At 41.6% G+C, this 20,493-nt stretch overlaps 1 protein-coding gene across 1 annotated transcript; it reads right to left on the bottom strand.

Annotated features, from left to right (window-relative positions):
• Nucleotides 1–250: 250 nt before the first annotated feature.
• On the bottom strand, nucleotides 251–18,785 carry HHLA1 (HERV-H LTR-associating 1). Its single transcript, XM_054193489.1, has 16 exons — nucleotides 18,669–18,785; nucleotides 15,739–15,847; nucleotides 14,154–14,213; nucleotides 12,590–12,670; nucleotides 12,041–12,124; nucleotides 11,868–11,951; nucleotides 10,401–10,484; nucleotides 9,776–9,832; nucleotides 9,581–9,667; nucleotides 8,717–8,809; nucleotides 7,389–7,580; nucleotides 6,770–6,841; nucleotides 6,462–6,533; nucleotides 1,206–1,362; nucleotides 519–601; nucleotides 251–294 (listed from the first exon to the last, which is right to left on the bottom strand). Exons 1-16 carry the CDS (start codon nucleotides 18,744–18,746, stop codon nucleotides 251–253), a joined length of 1,437 nt encoding a protein of 478 aa, XP_054049464.1. The 5' UTR covers nucleotides 18,747–18,785.
• Between the last annotated feature and the right edge of the window lie 1,708 nt (nucleotides 18,786–20,493).

Here is a 20,493-nt window from a genome sequence, read left to right as displayed (position 1 = left end):
TAAAAGTCTTTCAATGCTTTTATTGCAGTTACATCAGTTACATCATTGTATAAAACAGATCAGTTTTTACACATTATTTTTACAATGCCTCAGAGGAAGACACGCTTCTAGGTTAGCATCTGGTTAATAGCTTGTCTTGTTACAAATATTTGCAAATAACCTGTTACATCCTGATTTTTACACTGGGAAATGAGAGAGACAACTAAAACTGCCACCAATCTTCCAATTTGCAGTAAAATTCCTCAGTGCTCTAGACCAACGTACAGATGTTTTTAAGGCATTTTTGTTTCAATGCTGGAAGAACACAAGAAAACTGCTGTCAGAAGAGGTTTCATGAGGAAAATATTAAAAGCATACATGAAGGTTAAATAATCCTTTTTTTTCCTAATCCTTTAAAAATAATTATAAGATAAAACAGCTATGTGATGGAAGACAGCAAATACTCTGCAGATTCCTAAAACTTTTAATTATACCTTCATAATAAGGCATGTAGAGATATAAGGAGAAAATATACTTACTGTGGGAGTAAGCAAGTCTTTTGACCCTTTCACAGACATAACTTGCATTTTTCAAGAACCAGGAATAGTATTCAACACAGTACCTAGAGATGCAGTTAAAGTGAGGAGAATAGTAGCTTGCTATCTTTCATAATGGCTTCAAACTGAAAGAGGGTAGATTTAAGTTAGATATCAGGAAGAAATTCTTTATTGTGAGGGTGGTGAGACACTGGCCCAGGTTGCCCAGAGAAGCTGTGGCTGCCCCGTCCCTGGAGGTGTTCAAGGCCAGGCTGGATGGGGCTTTGAGCAGCCTGGTCTAGCAGGAGGTGTCCCTGCCCATGGCAGGGGGTTGGAACTAGATGATATTTAAGGTGCCTTCCAACCTGAACCAATCTGTGATTCTATGATAAGCATTGCTGTATGCATATCATACTGTTAATATTAAATATAGAAATAAAAAGCCAGATTCTGACCTCAATGATGTGATTAAATATTTGGAAAAAATCAACTGAACTTTATTCACTTAGTTTGAATAGTGGAAGCCATGTCAGATATTGATCGGTGCACCAGGGATGCATTTGAATCTCAGTCAGCAGCCACAGACTCTCAAAAATGTGCATTGGTGATTGCAAATTGCCATTTGAAAAAAGCCCAATACAGTAGTTTAAGCAGAGAGAGAGAGAGAGAGAAATTAGTGCCAGGTTTTACCTCATGGCTTCCTTTCTGGAATATCTTCTCTGACCAACGCAGAGGCACAGCTGAAAAAACCTACACAGCTCCATCACACAGGGATTGATCTTCTGCACTATAAGAGTGACAGGAGGCGAGGTCACACGGGACTCTTTGAGGATCGCCTGCGGACACCCTAGGAAAAAATACAGCCCTGAAGCAGTTCAAATACTTGTCTCACTAAATTTCTTGCAGTGCCTTATCTAGGCTCTGAGAAACACATAGATTAATAAACTCACGTAGGTATCTTAAAATCAAATCTGAGTGAGGCAGATAATTGAAAACAACACACAGCCTGGCTTGCGTGAATAAAATAAGTATTCTGTTGAATTTATTATTTTTTATTGTTCCTGGTTAGTTACTTGAAATCACATTGTTTTTATCTATCTCAAATGCAAGGAACAACTCTAAAGATGTAATTTATTTATTGTTACCTATTTAGGTGGAGGTTCAGTTGCCACTGACGCATCAGTTTTCCACAGTGCAAAACAGCAAGAGAAAAAACCAGCACTGTACACTTAATATTTTTTATATTTTCTCTATATTTGTGCTACTTTAATGAAAAATTCGTTTCCAGTTCCACATGCTTCCCTACACCCAACCTCTAAATCGGAACCCTGGATTAAATATGACTGAGCTAATAAACAAACACTGCTCTCTCCATCACTTTTTTTTAGTCTCATTAACAAAATAAGCATGATTTATGCAGAGGTTATGGCTTTCTCTCTGTCCATCTCTCCGTCTGTCAGTTTTCCCCTTCTTGCTTTTAGTGACTTGAATAATCAGCTGATTTCAGCCCAGTTTTTAGGGCTGGGTGAATATCCTCTGGATAAATACATTCCTACAGGTTTCATGAAAACTGACGAGTATCTGGAGAAGAAAAGGTCAATTTTTGCCCGTACAGAGAGGAAGGTAGGAATAATTTCTCCATCTAATATTTGTTTGCCAGCAGCCAGAGGGTTAATCAGTGTTTTTTTCAAGTGACCACCACCGTATTATTTTAACTTAAGAAAAATGCAGGGAAACGGTGTACCTGGGTGTGGACTCCCTCTTCCCCTCTCGAGCCAGTTAAAATGAAAATATCTAGTTTACTCTATTCACTGAATCTTCTGCAGTCAGCAGCAAGAGATAAACGTTTGCACACCAAACATTTCATCCTGCCAGCAATTGCAGCTGTGCCAGATGACAGAAAAAGCAACATTACAGAATAGGTGATGGTGGCTTATAATAAAATCCTGAATCGCAATGTGGGTTTTCTGTGTCAAATACAGCCTCTCTCCAGACTCTCCTTCTGCTAGAGAAAAGAAGGCAAGGTGAAAATGGAGGAAACTGAGAAAAGGCAGGGCAAAACTGAAGCATTTTTCAGGGCCTTTTTTCATTATATTAAGAGAAAAACGCAACATTTGCCTTAGTCTTTTCTTCTCCAAACCATTACCTGTCACACATCAGCTTGCACCATAGCTAACTGTTGTGTTACGATGGGTCAGAATCAAAGGACTTGCTAGAAAAAAAAATAATGCAATATTTGCAATATGCTAAAAGGCTACCAGGGCATTGCTAAAACAGGTGTGTAACCACCTCTCTTTTGCATATTTAATAAACATGCTCAGAAGAGGAGATGTGTGTGCGTGAGGGCACACTTTGGGTGTGAAGTGAAGCCACCTGCCCTTCGAGGCATCACATGTGGCCCTGGGGAGCTGCCTGCACAGACGTCCTGTTGGCCCCTGCATGCTGCAATCCTTCCAAAGGGATGTCTCCCCTACACCAGCCCTCTGAAAGAAATAAGGGACAACCCTGCAAATCCCACGCTGGGGTTCTGAAAAGATAACCAGGGACCAGGCTGCGAGAGGGCACATTTTGCATGATGTGGGGTGTCCTCCTCACGCGCACCCATTGGGGTGGAAGAGCCCGAACGTGCAGAGCGAAGGCGGCTGCAGTGTGATTGTCAACTGGTTTTTTGTTTTCATTTGTGTAACTGGCAGCAGGCTTTGGCCATGCGTAGGTAAACTGCCTTACCTGCAGAGTATAATCCCCTTAGGCAATGTAATTGCATTTCCAGGTTCACGTCTCACATGCTTTATAGCTTTGGGCCAGCTTATGTTATGTGATAGGAGAGGTTACAGAGGTTAAATTTAGACTAATGAAGTTCTGTTGAAATAAGCTTGAGTTGTCTAGCACTGACAAGAAGTTTAATATGAAATGGCATTCACGGGCAGGAGGAAAATAGAGGCTCTGCCAACCTGAAAGCAATCACTGTGAAACCATTTCTCTTCTGCCAGCGCTTGCCCAGGTATGTCATGGAGGAGTAACGGGCAGACGCTTGCAGCTCCCAAACTCACCGGCCCCTCTGAAAACTGTGTGTCAAAGGCACTACACAAATATCAGATGTAATTATTCAGCAATGGGCAAGAGGAAGCCCTATTTCTCGTAATTTTAGCAACTTTGCATAAATGTCATTAGGCTTTGTCTACTTAATAGCATTTGACACACCTTGATTTTTTTTCCACTCAATTGCAATTAAAAATTAATCGTTTCTTGCTTTAATAAATACTCTTCATGTTAATAACCAAACAGCAGAACGTGAGGCTATGAGGTTTTAATGGAAATTGTCCATGAAAAGGGGTGTTAGAGTTGTTGTGAATAATTAAAACTCGCTAAAGGCCACCCTCCAACGAATCTCAACGTCTCTGCCAAAGCAGGCGCTCGCTGTCCTGCCCAACAGGTGTTAAATGCTTAACAAAAGCTGCGTGTTTTGTCAGCAGGAATTCATCTTTATCGAAATGTAAATTGAATGACTGCAATTGCAATTTGGATTCATCTATGTGGGAAAGAGAAGTTAAACAGATTGCTTTGGTTTTCATTTTTGACAATCACTTATTTTTAAATTAGTGCTGCATTTACATAATACTGTATTTATTTAATACTGAGATTCTCTTTCAATTAATGTTGCATTTAATTTTATTTGAATTGGAGAGTGTACTCATCATATTATTGAAATGTAAATTTTCAGGGCTTCATAGTACTGTTTTATATCATTCTGTAATAAATTTCTACCGTGAAATGTATTTTTTGTATTCAATTCATAAATTCCTATAGATTTGGATTGAAATTTAAAAAGAAAATGAATTAAAAGTAGGAATTTATTTCAGAACTTCCTTTTCCAAGAGTTTTATTTCCCAAAAAACTGAGTTAATCAACAGAGGCCAGAAAACTCAGAAACCACAGCTCCCTGTGCAGAAATTTGCTCTTGTCTATTTGAAATCACCACGTTACTGTCACAGGCAGACCAGTGACCAATTCTTGCTGCAGTAAACAGCCCTTTCCATTATTTACTCAATATCACATCTCTCTGACACTGAGATTAAATTTTGGTGCCAGTGAAAAGCATTTATGGCCACTGTGAATAAAAATACAATATCCCTCCCTGCATGCACTTTTTATCAATTTTTATCAATTGGCATCCACTTTTCTAATTTAAGAAATGACTTCTTGGAATAATGTCTCAGTCTTCAGAGTATTGTGTGTGTCCTTCATTGCTTTGTGATCCCACTGTTTGATTAATTTCCCCAAATGCAGGACTGATACATGCAGGTAGACAGCCTCTGTCATCGTGGTTTCTGATAGAGAGGCATTTATTGACTCTTCATTCCCTGATCTCATTGGAATCCGTGCATCCCAGCCTTTTCAAAATGGGCTGGTTCCCAGTCCTAGGTTCTCCAGGGTCTACAGTGTTGCCCACCAGACAACAACTGGCACATGAACAAGCTCTGGACTGAGCACACCACAAATCCAGCCACACGCTCCAGCAACTTCCAGTTGGCTGGCTGTTATTTAATCCTCAAGTCAAACAAGACATGCAGAGAACTTTGGTTTTGCGCAGAATTTTTGATGTCTGAGAGTTACCATGGCATATTCCTCTGTTCCCAATGAATATGAGGAGACCTAGTTCATCTTAAATTCTTCTCTTCACACCACCAGTGTCAAGTGACTGTCACTGTCAAGTGACCTTGACACCATTGTCAAGAAGTCAAACTATATTCACGTGGTATGACATTGGCTCATTTTCTTCACGCAACCAATGTATGTCATGGGTGGTAAGATGAGGACTCTGGTATTTTGAGCTCTTTAAACAGAAGTAAAAGGAGAGAAAGATCCAAAAAGGATATTTGGCTTCCTATCTCCATGGTTCAAAAAGCCTCTCACGTCCAGAACTGCTCCTTGACTCAGCACCAGTGAGTCTTCTCCTTGGAAACATGTCTCAGTAGATAGTTCTTCTACTGCAGTGTTCTCAGGCCTCCCAGGCAATATCTTCCTCCCCCTCTTCCCTGACACTGCCTTTCTGCAGGACTCGTGTTTGTACGGTCACTTGATGCTGTCATCAAGCTTTGTTTTTCATAGTCAGTATTTTTAACTCTGATAACATTATTTACTTCTGAAAAATGATGCCCCACTGAGTCGCAAGCTCTCAAATCCTTTTTTTTCCTAATAGTATGAATAAAAACAAATCTAAAAAAAAAAAAAGAAAAAAAAAGAAGGCAAGAAACCCAACATTTGTTGATAAACTCGTCCAACAACAACAGGACTGGGAACTATGAAAAACGTGATCAGAATGAGCAAAAGCTACAAAAAATACTAACATATAACCTCTTACTAAATACTTACATGTAAATATAGTTTTATTGACAACATAAGTATATAGTATTTATAAGTGGAGTGACACATCATCATATATTTACCATGCTGAGTTCTTAAATTCTAACTGTTTTGGTGCTTCAAAGGAAGAGCTGAGCTTTCCTGAAAATCTAGTCAATAATGATCCTTCTTTAGCTGAAGAAGTTTGCAGTATTGTAAATTCAGGGCAATTCTGGGATTTTCACATCGTATGGATTCACATGGCATTTTATTTGTACCAATAGGGAGATTTAAAGCATAATTCTTTTTTTTTTTTTTGAATAAATGAATTTTAAGATTCTCCAATAGCTAATCCATGTTACAATTGACCCACAGAGTACATATGTTAATTTTATCACAACAGTACAATTTATATTTTGAATGTATGATTGTGTATGATTCACAAACAAATATGGAAGCAGTCTGTTTTACATTTGGGGTGTTTTACATACATAAGATATCATGTAAATTAAATATGTGTGTTGTTTCTGCATGGGAGAATTTGCAAATTGATACACTTTCAAACATACTACTATTTTTGCTGCATGAGGTGCAGCTACTTACTGGTAGCTGAGTAAAGTTTCAGTGTCACACCAGGCCTGTAGGGTGGCGTAGGCAGAACTGGGGGAGGCAAATCTGAAGGCAGGAAAAAAATATAAGTTGCCTTGACATCTTAACAGGAAAAAAAAAATAAAGGAGGGCTGATAGAAAGAAAACCAGAAAAAAAAGCTGAAGTCACAGACCACTAATAAACGCTTACATAGACATTGATGTATAAATACATGCACAGTCACCTATTTCTATATATATTACTTTTTATTTCATAAATGTGCCAACTGACACACTTTGTTATTATCCCAGATCAATCTCACCTGGCTCTGTTTGCATCGCTTTGCTGGTTTCTTGAGGAGACATCGTCTGCATCCAAAATGCATACACGTCAGCTGTGGGGACAGAAAGGCACATGCTTTGTGTCATTCAGGATATTTGTTATTTATTTGTCTACCGAGAACTGCTCTATATGAGACAGCTCAACAGCCAGGGTCCCTCACCCAGTACTTCCAGTGGCATATAAAAATGTCAAGATGAAAAAGGGAGGACAAAAGCTTTACTTTGTTAGATGTTGAAAAGTCCCTGGATTAGGGAAAGGTAGGGTGTAAAAAACATATGTTTAGTGGAGACCAAGAGAAGCAGCTCTATATTGCTTCTTCACAAGTCTGCTCACCCTATGTGGAGCAAAATGTGACTGAAAACCTGGGTGGCAGAGGTGTCCGTGAGGAGCAAGGCTTAGTTTTTCCCCAAAGGGAACTACAGATGGACCCATAACTCATTTTAGCACTTCTACAATAAAAAAATCTACTCACTAATGACCCAGCATGGATCTCCCTGAAGGGTCCCTCAACATCAACCTCAGAGATAGGATTCTAGCTTTGGGCAAAACCCCGCCACTAGTGGGGTAAAGTGGGTGTCAGTCGTCCTTTCTGTACTCACTGGGCTGCAGGGCTGGTGATGGGGTCACGCTCCCCCCAGCCGTCGGAGCGGGTCCGGCTGTACCTCGTGGTCTGGAATCGTCGACGTGCGGTGATGGAAACCCCAGCCCTTTCAGTCCAGCCGTCTTTGGCCATGGTGGGAACCTTGTGGTGGGGTTTTCCTCCCCTTTCAGAGCAAAAGGGATCCTGGTAGCTGGAGAAGCGGGAGAGACGGAGGGCACCAGCAACACCCTGTGGGTGCTGGTGCCTCACGACAGGACCGAGCGTAACACACTGGGGGAACACAGTATCTAAAATACACCCAGAAAATCCCACCTACTCCTTGAGCGCTTCCCCTGGCAGGTGAGCGGCCACCTCTCCAATTCATGTTCAATATGAAAACATGAAGAGTGCCAATAATGTTTGAAATTTTAACTGAGAACATTTTAACATGCGAGTTTTTATTTAAAGAAAAAAAAAAAGAAACCAAAATTTTCCTTCGAAGTGTTGGGTTTTTTCTTCAGATAAATTATTTTTTCTTTCCTGAGCTGCTTCACTACAGAGGAAAGAGATGAAAGCTCCTGTCTATGTGAAGGGGAGCAGGCAGGTACTGGAGGGCAGATACTGGAATTTGGGAACTGATGACATTTTGTGGCAGGAGTGACACTCGGGGCTAGAAGAGATAACGAGGCTTGGTATGCAGTTGAGCAAAACAAAAGGGTTTATAAAAAGACAGCAGGGTGACTAGGGAAAATGTCGAAATTTTGTTGTAGACAGATGCATCTGCAATGATGGGGAGGTATGAAGTAAAATTCTGAAATTCTCTTTGCTCCTACTATGTGGAAGCAGGCGTGAAGATCTGCTTTTCTGCTTTCAAAATGAGGCAGACCAGCACTTTTCCATCTTGTAGCCTTGTGGCAAAGCTAAATGCTCTGAGCTTATGAAATGTTCAGGTACTCACAACTGAATGTCATTTAAAGCCAAAGAGAAAAAAAATGAAAAAAAAAATTACAATAAGAAAGGAGAGGAAACAGTTTGGACTATCTTTTTCTTGGTTTAAAAACAACGATATTTTTCGTTTCTTTTTTTTTTTTTTTTTACTTTTCTGCCTTGTTAGAAAACTTTTTTTCTAATAAAATGGCCAAAAAAAGGAGGTCTTTTTACAATAGTTTTTCTATCTCCCAGCTATTCAGCGCATTACCGACCTGAACTTCTACTGTTCAGGCCAAAATTCTATCTTGCTCTGTAATGGTAGTACAACATCATAGTGCTGTGCAGCAAACATACATGATCACTTGTTAAGGCGCTAGTCAAGAAGAATAAAAATTAGATCTGACAATACTTGCTCACTTTTAAATGTCCACACATGTTCTGCTGATGGTTCCACTCTTTTGTTTGGGTCTTCCTGTAATTTCATGAAACTTGAAAAAACTGAATCTAGATCTTTGAGGCATGAGAAGATAGGGTTAGTATGCTCACCATCCATCGCATATTGTGTGATAAAAGGGAAATAAGTCAGGCTCTGGTATAAAAGAAATATCTGTTTGTAAACAAATGTCATTTTTGGCAAAGTGTCTTTGATTACTATTTTTTAAAAAGGACTGAAGCATCCTACAGCTTTCATCAGAAGTGAACTTGCCACTGATTCCACTGTCTGCCTTCTGTAATCCAGCATTGAAAATGAGAAATAGCCACGGGCAGCAATGAGAGGTGAGTGTCTGAAGTGCAGCTCAACCTGGCAAAGCAGTTTTGGATGGAGGAGCCATGCAGCACACCGGCTGAATATATTCAACTCCTTTCTGAAGGTAACACATGTAAAGGCAGGAGACAATTTGTGCGGAGAGCTAAGGCAGGTACCCGATTACATTAAAAGCATCAGGAAGCCTCCCCACTCCAGTGCTGAATCCTGCGGAAGCTCTCATCCCAGGAGGTTTTGTTCGTTCCTCCATTAGAAGACTTCGTAGCTATTAATTTAAGAGTTTGTAAATTTTACTTATAATTATAACTATTTTATTACACTTATAAGAATATAAAATATTTAATAATAATAAAATATATACTCATGTATGATATATAGAAGTAATAATAAAATATATGAAATAATATTAAATATTTTTTTTTACATGATGAAGATGGAGTATTCATTGCAAGTGCTACCTGAACGTGGTTTTCGTTGTTGTTATTGTTTCCTTTTATTCCCCAGGATGTACTTACCCAGGTCAGAAGATGTGTTACTGGAAAATGTGTAATTAATAACAGGAGACTTCTCCAGCATTTCCCAAAAGTCAGACAGATTTCTCCCTGCAAACAGCAATGCTTACAAACATCAAGAAAGGCTTGTTTCTTGTATAAGTCACCACTGAGAATAAATAGGACAATATTTTGGGGTGGAATGGTTTGACCATTTACCTGTCTGCCCTGTCATCATGCAAATGTAGATACAATCTGAATCATTGCTCTGACGCACTAGAAGTAAAAAAAATGTAAAACAGATCATTGTTACCAGTTTTCATTATGTGAGATAACCTTAAACAGTTGAAACCACAAGCACAAAATGGTATGTGGCTACTACAACTGGCCAAATATTTTCCTTCTTATATGATTTTTAACAAAAACCTCGAACTAGCACCAAACCCAAATGCCAGTATTTCCAGGGGAAATGTTTGTATCGAATTAAAATTCTCAATTCCAGTCATTTTTACATGGAAAAAGAATTCTTCAGATAATATAGACCATAATTATTCTTTGAGAACCATAATTCCCCAAAACACCAGTGTTTAATAATAGTTCACCAAACTTTCAAACAAAACATAGGTGATCATAGAAACATGTATGTCTGTATTATAAATATGTACATTACATACTTATCTTGTTCCTTTAAGGAGACTTTGTTTACAACCGCAGTCCATCTTTTGCGAGAAAAATGCTGCTAAGTAAGAGCGAGAGGCTTCTATACACATTTCTATGCTTGTTTCCATGCCAGGAATAAATCAGACAAATAAAACAATGATAAATGTTAAAAGGAAATGCAAACCTGAGAGAATAGAAGTGGATTTGAAAATTTCTGTGAGATAACTGGTGGAGTTTCCAATGATATCAACAAGTAAAGCTGTAAAATCTGGACAAGAAGATAGAGAAAGTTTACGATTGAAAACACATATCCTATCGTTTATGCTAAGTCAAAAAAACACTTCTTCAAGTGATCATACTTTGGACATATGTTTGTATGTGAAAATTTTGAAAATATTTTAAAGTTCAAAATGTTTCTGCTGAATGGGATTGGATTTAGGAAGCCACTGGAATACTCTGCAGAAGTATATTTCAAAGATTATATCCAAAATAGCACCAATGTGCCTAAAAGTAAACTTAAATGGAATTTATCTGTTCAAGAGAACAATTTAAAGTAACTCTCTACTTAGTCTGCTTATATGTAGAAGGGGAACTAAAGCCTGTAGCCTTTGCCTGTACTAACTGCCTGTCTACCATGTAGGAACTCCCAGGAGGCATCTAATGATCTCCTTTGAGGTCTACTTCAGACATACCGATGATGTTGTCAGCTTAAAAAATGGTTGGTGGAGGTGGTACAACTTTTTCATAACAGGGTCTATCAGTAACGAGTCAATGTTCTCACTCAGGGAGTGACAGACATGAGCCCTCAATTTTGCTACTTGGGAAAATGCTTTAATCACCAAAATGTTCTGGATTTGAGGCAGAAAGATTAAATTTTCTACATTATCCTCCAAGGCAGACTGGGTCATTATGCAATAAGGCTTGTGAAATGTTTGGGTCCAGAAAAAGACATGAAAGCCATTGTAGCTCATATGTGTGGTCATCACATGTATCCTAGAGGTTATGGGTTCCAGTAGCTGCTGAGCTACTCTTACCAGCCGTTAACCAGCGATAGAATTAGAGTGCTCAGACCCATCCAGGACTGTTAAATACTGTGAGATCAGAGGTGAGATCAGAGGTGTGAATGGGGGTTATAGGTGAAGGATTGGCCCAACAGCATTTTAAATGCCATTAAACGCTATTAAACAGCTCTAGGATGACGTTAATTCTTGCTTTTCACTCCCGTTAGGTGCATTGAAGTTATTGGACTCTGTTGGTGTGGAGAAGCCCTTGTTCATCTCCTGTGGGTTATCTCAGGAGAGCAAAAGTGGCTAAGGTGGCTATCACACATTGCTGGGTTGTCTCTCCTGCACTGCTATTTGCGTTCTGAGGAGGAAAGGTGGGGGTCTTTCCTCTGGGTAAACCATGCTGGTCACTTGACCGATGGCTCCATCCCAGACTGGCTGGCTGGGTGCAGCCAAGTGAGAATGAGTCCATCGAGTCTGCCCCCAGGTTCGGAGCAGCCACTCGTTGTGTGTAATGGCTGTTGACCTCAGTATGGCGATACTGCTCACGAGGATGAAGTCTGCAGAATTCAGGCTACAGCTTCCAGCTCCAAACGAAATAATTCATCTTAAGCAAATGCAATTTCCAACCCCTCTTGTGTACCCACCCGTCAAGTCATTTGTTGTGTTGTTCAAACAGTAGCAGTAATGCATAGGGAACTTGCCAGGGTCAACATTTTTCATGTTAGAAACTGTAGGGAGAGACAGAAAAAAATCAGTATTTGCACGGGCCGTGTGAGAGAAAATGCTCCTGCGTGGAGCAAAGTGCAGAGGCACTCACTGTTATAAATGGTGACTGACACTTTGTGGAAGGCAAATGAGCTGTAAGACGTGATGCTCAGCAAAGAGAAGAGTTTTTTGGTACCTGCAGAAACACATGCCTATGCTATTAGCGGTTGGAACAAATTATGAGAACAGCATGTTTTGACTCTGCTCATTTAATTTCTAAAAGACTCCTGAGGTGCTAGTACTATGCAGCTGCCTGAGACTCAATTCTTTCTTATTTCCACTGAGGGAAGGATAATTTATATTATTTCTTTCTTTCTTTTTTTTTTTTTTAACGCAAACCTAAACTGGATTATGAAGTGCTTTCTAAAGGCATCCCATAAGTAATTATATTGTGTCCATATATAAACACACAGTAATTTCTAGATTCTTTGGGGCAGAGATCTGTCTGCATTATAAATGCGCCAGGGTAATGTGCTCCTAGGATCAATTCTGGAGGCAGACGGCATGCGTTTATGGCTTCCCCTGCTAACACCCTTAGCCCTTTATCTCATTCACTGCCGGGCTGACAGCCTGCACGACCTGCCCGGCCTCGTCACATTACCTCTGAGCGCCGTGTTCAGCATCCCGTTCACCAGCTCGGTCAGGTTGATGGCAGCCAGGTCCACGGACTTCGCAGGCAGCTCTGAAAAAGAATCATAGAATCATAGAATGTGTCGGGTTGGAAGGGACCTTTAAAGGTCATCTAGTCCAACCCCCCTGCAGTAAGCAGGGACATCTTCAACTAGATCAGGTTGCTCAGAGCCTCATCAAGCCTGGCCTTGAATGTCTCCAGGGATGGGGCCTCCACCACTTCTCTGGGCAACCTGGGCCAGTGTCTCACCACCCTCGTCGTAAAGAACTTCTTCCTAATGTCTAATCTAAACCTGCCCTGCTCTAGTTTAAAACCATTTCCCTTCGTCCTATTGCTACATGCCCTTGCAAACATCCCCTCCACAGCTTTCTTATAGGCCCCCTTCAGGGACTGGAGAAGGGGGCTCTGACCAGCTGGAGGCACGAGGGCGCAAAGAAATGGCCGTTAATCCCCTGCTTACAGAGGGCAAAAATCTTCCAGAATGGGAAAACCAAAATGAGCAGGTTGTGTATTGGGGTGCACCGAAAAACTTGTGGCAAGAAAATAAAGATGCCAGGAGTGCAGAGAGGAGTCTGGAAAACAATAAGATAAAGTGGGCAGTGCAAGGGTAGGCCAAAATTTAGGTGGGGCCTGTCACCTCTTCCCTTGAGCGTGCCCTTGAGCAGGCTGCCAGCGAGCAGAAGCCAGTCCCAGCGTTTTGGTGCCCCCTCCTGCCGGGCAATGGCTATTCACTGGCAAAATTGCAGCAGATCTCTCTTGGCAGATCAAAAGCAGAGGAGAACGTACCCAGGAAATGTTCCCCCTTCCCCAGTGCTACCTAGAACTGGGATGAAAATGCGAATTTTTTATTTTTATTTTTTTTTCAGCTACCTTGATGACTATACTGCTACGACAGAATAAATTGACTGTAGCTGAATCACATTTTTTATTTTAGCGTGCTTTCTTTCTGTTGATGTTGCTTATTTGTTTTTCCCAAGGCAAAATTTCCGAAGATGTTCTTTTGCTTCCCTCCCACAAAGCCATGCAGAAGCAGAGCAGGGATCTGTGTGTGTGCGCCAGGAGGAAGGTCTGCGTGTGCGTGACAGGGAGAGACAAAACAGAGCAGGATGGAAAAAGAAGTGCAGAAAGCCGAGATGAGAACAAAATCGAATTTGGGGAGAAACGCAATTTTCCAATGACATCAGTATTATTTTTAACCAATTCAAAACAAAGCTGCACCCCAAGGCTGGAAGCAGGGCTTGCCCACAGCATAGAAGAAGGGAAAGGGAAAACCAAAAAGGAATGGAGAGCTGAGAAGAAGAGAAAGGATAAAGAGAAAACAACATTTTACAGTCCTGGAAGGAGGGAGGTTAAATACTCGCCAGGAACCTGGGAAAGCCCTGTGCTGGGTGAGGAGCCCTTGCAGCAGCGGTGGATTGGGGCTCAAAGACTCTGCAGGAGAAGGGTCCATCTCTCACCACCTCTGTGTCCAACACAATTCCTCCCACTCCCATTAGCACCCCCACACAGGGTGTCCTGACGTGCTACTTGTTACCTGCGGTAGCCAGCACTGCCACTTGCTTCTCTTTCTTATTTTCTCTTCTTATGCATGAAGCTGTGAAGTGAAGAAAGAGACTGAGAAACAGTTGAGCTACTGAGCAACTCTCTGTTGAGGTCCCTGCCTGGGTTACTTTGCTGCTCTCATGCATTTTAGCTCAGAAACCGATGGACATCAGCACTGCAAAGCAGGCCACCGAGTATCCACAACTGATCAGGTGTCTAAAAATAAGGAAGTCCTAAAGGACATCACAGGACAAGTTGAAGTGCAGGAGTTTGGTGCTTAGGCTCCCTATTCAATCAGTGAAGAGCTGAGTAACTCCAAAGACTAATCCAGAAGGCTCTCAGAAACATAAAGTCATTAAGGCAATCATTAAGGTTAGAAAAGACCTTTAAGATCATCGAGTCCACCTGTTAACCTAACACTGCCAAGTCCACCACTAAACCATGTCCCTCAGCACCACATCTACCCATCTTTTAAATACCTCCAGGGATGGTGACTCAACCCTGGGCAGCCTGTTCCAATGCTTGATGACCCTTTTGTTGAAGAGATTTTTCCTGTTATCTAACCTAAACCTCCCCTGGCTCAACTTGAGGCCACTTCCTCCCGTCCTGTCAGTTGTTACTTGGGAGAAGAGACCCACCCCCACCTCATTACACCCTCCTTGCAGGTAGTTGTAGAGAGCGATAAGGTCTCCCCTCAGCCTCCTTTTCTCCAGGCTGAACAACCTCAGTTCCCTCAGCTGCTCCTCACGGGACTTGTTCTCTAGACCCTTCACCAGTTTCATTGCCCGTCTTTGCCCAAATGAGATAGCACTAGCAAATGCTAAACTCTCATGCCTCTCTGAATCTTCAGCTTTGCAGTCCATCCAAGTTACCCAGAGAGAAGTTCTCTCTCGGGAGCTGGTGGTGAGGAGGGCTCACTTCAGTGGTGGTGATGCCCTGCTCTGTGATATAACCTAACGGGCAGAGCTCTCACCAGGGAGTAGAAAAGCTGGGTTCAGCTTCCTCTTCTTGAAGAGGAAATCTGTAGGACTGGAAGCAGCAGCAGAAAGAGGAGATATGATTGCGTGATCTGGCTGTTGGTATCTAAATTGGTGAAACCTGAGTGATTGTCCTTATTCATACAAAAATCTGTGCCTTGTACAGAAGACAATTCCGAATACATTTCCTTTCTCCCTTCTCTCTTTCTACATAAGGAGACATATCCCATGAATAATCCATAGTACAAGGACTGTAAATCGTGGCTCCTCGTATGGTGCTAGTCAGCTGTATTAACAATTCTCACTTAGTATGAGTTAAATTTGTCCCAACAGTCTAGGTGTAAGAGCTCTTCTAACCCTTCTCTCTCCACATAAACCCTTCTGACTCCAGATTCATGGCATGGGAGCCAAGAGCAGACTTTTGCCATCACCTGGTCTGCCCTTGTGCATGCCACCAGCCCCGGAGCTCCAGCTCATTGGTCTTGCCTACGCAGGGTGAAAAAACCAAACCTGACACAGATTTGGGAATGGGCCTATGGGAGAAATGGGGAAAGAGACATTTAGGTTATTCCCTGGGGAACACCAAACCATTGTCCTTACCTGTGTTGCAAACCAGAAAGAGACACAGAAATCCCAGGCTCATCTTTGCTGGCGCATGCCAGCAGAACAACTGCATTGTGGACTCTGACTTCCAGCAGTTTGGGTTGCTCTAGGAGAAAGAAATACTGTTTTAGTGGTGTTAAAATTTGTGGTATTGTGCAGTTTTGTCCAACCCCTGTCCCAAAATGATGTGACCGTGAGAGAAATATTAGGTCTCTGGGACGCAGAGAAAAGGTTGGTGGTGTAAATGGCAAAGAATCAGAAATCACACAATCAGTGTTTTCTGTGTATGTGTCATGAGTTTAGTATGTAACTCTTGATTTTTGAGTCCGGTGTGACTGTGGCTTTCCTGGGACTTGGCAAGGTCGTCTACACAGTCCTCTTCTCTGGCAGGATGACCTGTACCCAAAGGACACTGGCACATCAGGCACCTAAGCCCTTTCTGTTGAAACAAGATAAAATTTACTTATGTTCAATTTCAGACCAGGTATCAACTGAGCTCCTTTTCTGCAGAAGCGTTGCTGCCCGGTCATCCCCAGTCTTGTTCTTCTGTAGTTAATTATTGTCACCAAGCTGTGTCCTGTGCTGCCTTACCTGGTTGCTTGGGAGGGATTAACGGTGCTCTGCCTTTCAGACAATGAGCTGCTTTCCAGGTTTCAAAGATTTAATGAGAGGTGGTTAGAAAAAAGGAAGGAAAGTCCTTGCCTCTTTACATCTTCCCCCTGTTTTTGTAATATCAGAACACTCCAAATCGCTCTGTAGTTGTCAGAAAATGAGGGAGCGTATGAAAATTAGCAAAAAAAAAGTCCAAAAATTTTTTTTCGTATCTCCTCAGAGTAGCTAATTTTGCGTGTACGCAGCAAACCATTATCTTGAAGATAATACTGTTTGATTAACAAACTATTATCATCATGCTTAAAATCTTTCTCATATTTAATTCACTAGCGAATTAACACATTCTGAAAATGGATAATTTGTACTTAGCAGTTCTAAAGAGACTCTTCCTTGGGATGGTGAAACAATACCAAGCAGTTCTATGTTTGAAATGTCTGTGTTTGCTCCTCTGATGACTCTAAAGCGCTTAAGTGCCAGCTCTGCTAATTCAAACAAAGCTCGGAGAAGCTTTTTAGGTAGTTTGCCCTATCTATTCAGTCCACCTGCCAAATCCTTTTTACTCAGCCCCAAGCCTATGCTTATCCAGGGTTTCTGCACGGCGTGTACAGAAGAGCGGGGCTGAGGCAGAGACAAAGCTATGGCCAAAACTCACTCCCTGGACTTCATACTCCCTCACCTTTCTATGAGCTGGACTAATTATTCATGGACGGAGTCCAGCCTCCTGTGGACCAGCCTAGCATCAAAAATCCTAAGCTTGGCTCTTCTTGCAACAATATTTGGGCTCTGACCAACAGCTAGACTACAGAGCATAAATGTATTGCCGGCATGAGGATCACAGGGTCTGAAACTCCGAGAAGGCTATCCCTGTTTCCATGATCTGGTAGTATGAAATGCTATGAATCTTACTGTGACTTGTAACAGCTTTTTCCATGGAGCTGTGGACTCCATAGTTAGGGGAGACTGCAGCATGGTAGCTCAAGCCTTAGGGGGTGTAAGCAGTGGTGATGCGATCTGCACTGAGGTAGGTATAAAATCTAATCCACTTATGGATTCTGCTCAGTTATGTATGTTTTCCCCCTCTTTGGTTTGACTGTATGAAACGGACAGCAGTTAGTGAGAGATGCTCCTCAGTGGCGCTGAATTTGAAGAACTGGATTGCAAAAGACATGGGGAGGGGGCTGTTGGGGAGAGCAGGCTCTGGGGTGGAGAGCTGGGCAATCATGTCAAGGCAAGATTTGTAGCTACCCATGTTCTGGAGCATAAAGGCTATAATGGCTGGTGCACCTAGCCAATTAAGTGTCCTGTTAAGGCAAACTGTGGGGTTGTGTGTTTGACTGAGGTTAACAGTGGGGTGATTTGTTGTTTTCTTAATGGAACATCATGAATTTTTATTCCTGTACTACGAGAAGTGGCTGTCTCCCTAGCTCTGGAAGACCCATGTTACATTGAACCGTGCTTCATGATGAGGGTTCAGAGTTTAAGGGCCACAGACCTCCTCCTGAGCAAGTTCCTTATGACCCGTTCCCTGCACACAGGGCGTGCTCAGGCCGCATGGCCAGTCTCTGTGCTTGTCGACCCAGGGGATGTCCATATGAAACGTGGCCAAAAGCAATGCTGCCACCATCCCATCCCTGCGGCATAAGGCTGGTCTTGGCTGGAGGGTCTCTGCTGCAAAGGACCCCAAACGTCTACCCTTCTTGAGGGTTTTGGCTGCATGGTGAGCGAGAGACTCAGACCTCGGAGGTGGGAGGAGAAGACATCTTCTGCCCCACTTTCAATCTGCCCCTACACATCAGCGGTCAGTGCTTGTGCCAGAGCGGGGAGACTTGATTTCCAGCACAGGCTTTGAGGAATGTGGGCTCTCCTGGGTCACCAGCAAATCATGCTTGGACTAAGACAGAAATCCTTGGTAAGAGTATTTCACAGGCTGATGTGCAAGCACAGCTGTTCTACAAAGGTTCATGAATAAGAGGGTTGATAGGCTGTAGATAATTTCCTATAGGGGATTTAAATTCATTACTGATTTATTTAAATTGGCCCAGGGCTGTTCATGGTGATAGGATGGGGAAAATCATCTGGCAGAGGACTCACAGCAGGCCAGGAAAGGGGCTACAGAGAGCACGTTCCCAAGAGATAAGGAAGAGGAGAGAAGATTGACACATGAAGGAACTGTCTTACCAAAGCACACTAAGAGAGAGAGAGAGAAGAAAAAAAATAACAACTCTTTAAAAGCAGAAACAAAATTGAAAGAGAGTGAGATATGCAGTTGTGCTTGGAAGCACCCCATGCGCATTGAGAGACGCTTTCTTGCTCACCTGAATTTGCAGCTCCCTGCTGTCCTCCCCGCCGAGCTGCTCCTCCCCGCTAACCAACGCACACCATTTTCTCTGCATACGACGCTGATTCGCGGCAGGAATTCAGAGCAGGCATCAGTCTGGCAATAACACCCACATTTAACTGAGGTGTGATTACACCCTGCAGACTCCATCAAGTAAAACAACTAATGACCAGGACATCATGCAAACATAACCTGGAAGGACAGATCATAATAAGCCAAATCCTCTTCTATTTCTAGCAAAGAAATATTAAATAAAGTTGGTATAAAATGAATGGAAAATCCTCCATCCATGGGAGGGCTTGTTCTTCCTGAACGCCGGATTTGGCACTGTGATGTCCTCTGGCCAGTACAAGATGCTTAAAAAGAAATTGCAGAGAAATCTGAATACCAAGCTCTAGAAAGAGCTGCCCTTACCCCTTAATAGGCAGAGACTGATTTAAATTTGAAACATTAGGCTTTAGCTGCTTTCCAAAAATCTTTTCCCAGCATTAACTCTCTGAATATTTATGCTGTCCAATTAAATTTCAAAGCCATCTGTGACACTCCTAGAGCTGCTGCCTGAAATATTCTATCTCTCGGCAATGCGGATATTAGTAATATTAACTCTTACAATACATGTCATGTTTGCGTTACTCTGGTTATCTGAGATCTAGTTTTTATCTATCAGAGACAAGCGGTTATTAATTTGTAACTGTATCTCTTTCGTTTGCCAGCATAAGTGACGCTACTGTGGTGACTAAAATACATGTCCATGTTGTAAACACGAAACCCTCAACGTACTCCAGCTCAAAATCACTCACAATTTCCATTTCAAAGCATAGTGAGATTCCAGGCACTAAAGGCACAGGTGTCACACAACCATCCCATAAACGGACTCTCATTGAATATTTTCCCTCCAAACATTTGCCTGATACAGGTTGCACGTCAAGGCTTTAGTTGCACCTCTGCTCTTTCACCTCTACTGGATATGGTAATCCTCCTCTCGTGTTTATTTTAAGCTGAACGATATTACTAGAGTTCATTTTACTTAGAACGGTTGATCCAGAGTTCCCTGAACTGCTGAATTGGAGATTTTAATCCAGTTCAGATTACCTTTATACACTTGTGAAGATCTCTTATTAAGTATCTCTTTGCTATTCTAGATTAAGAGTAATCTTAAACCAACGTGCTTATTAGCTATGCTTCATTTGAACTCAATTTAATGTGGCAGGTAACCATGAAGTTTGAATTGTTTTAATTTTTCCTGTACAAACAGAGTGCAATCAGATATCAAGTAGTTTTTCCGTGTCTTCACCCTAAGCAGAGCGGAACAGAAGTTAAGAGAACAAAGAAATAAAAAAGGAAGATCCTCGAGTATTAATTTCCATACCTTCATTCAATTCCAACATTTAAAGGTCATCTCTCATTTTAAGCACACCATTATACACCAGGTCTAAAGAAAATATGCCTGTGTTATAATCACATGCTTCATTAAACCGCTACAACTACTTTTTAAGTTCGGATTTATTTGTATGAAAATTTAATAAAAAGTCATAAATATATATTTAGATAAAAATACATTTCCTTTGCTACATTTCCACTGAGCGTTAATAGCACAGTGGAAATGGTTTCCTCTAAGTATAGGTGAAACCACCGAGATCTGGAAGAGTTAATATCGACTTACCTGATTTCTCTTGACAAAGATGATTATCTTCAGAGCCTATATAAAACTGGAGGTTATCGCCAGGTCTTTAATAATCACTTTGTGAAAGGCTCTGAGTAGACAGGCTTGGTAATCTTGCTCTAAAATCCTGTGAAAATTG

The sequence above is a fragment of the Rissa tridactyla genome, chromosome 2, assembly GCF_028500815.1.
Source record: "Rissa tridactyla isolate bRisTri1 chromosome 2, bRisTri1.patW.cur.20221130, whole genome shotgun sequence".
Classification (NCBI taxonomy): domain Eukaryota; kingdom Metazoa; phylum Chordata; class Aves; order Charadriiformes; family Laridae; genus Rissa; species Rissa tridactyla.
This window is presented reverse-complemented; position numbering and strand designations above follow the sequence as displayed.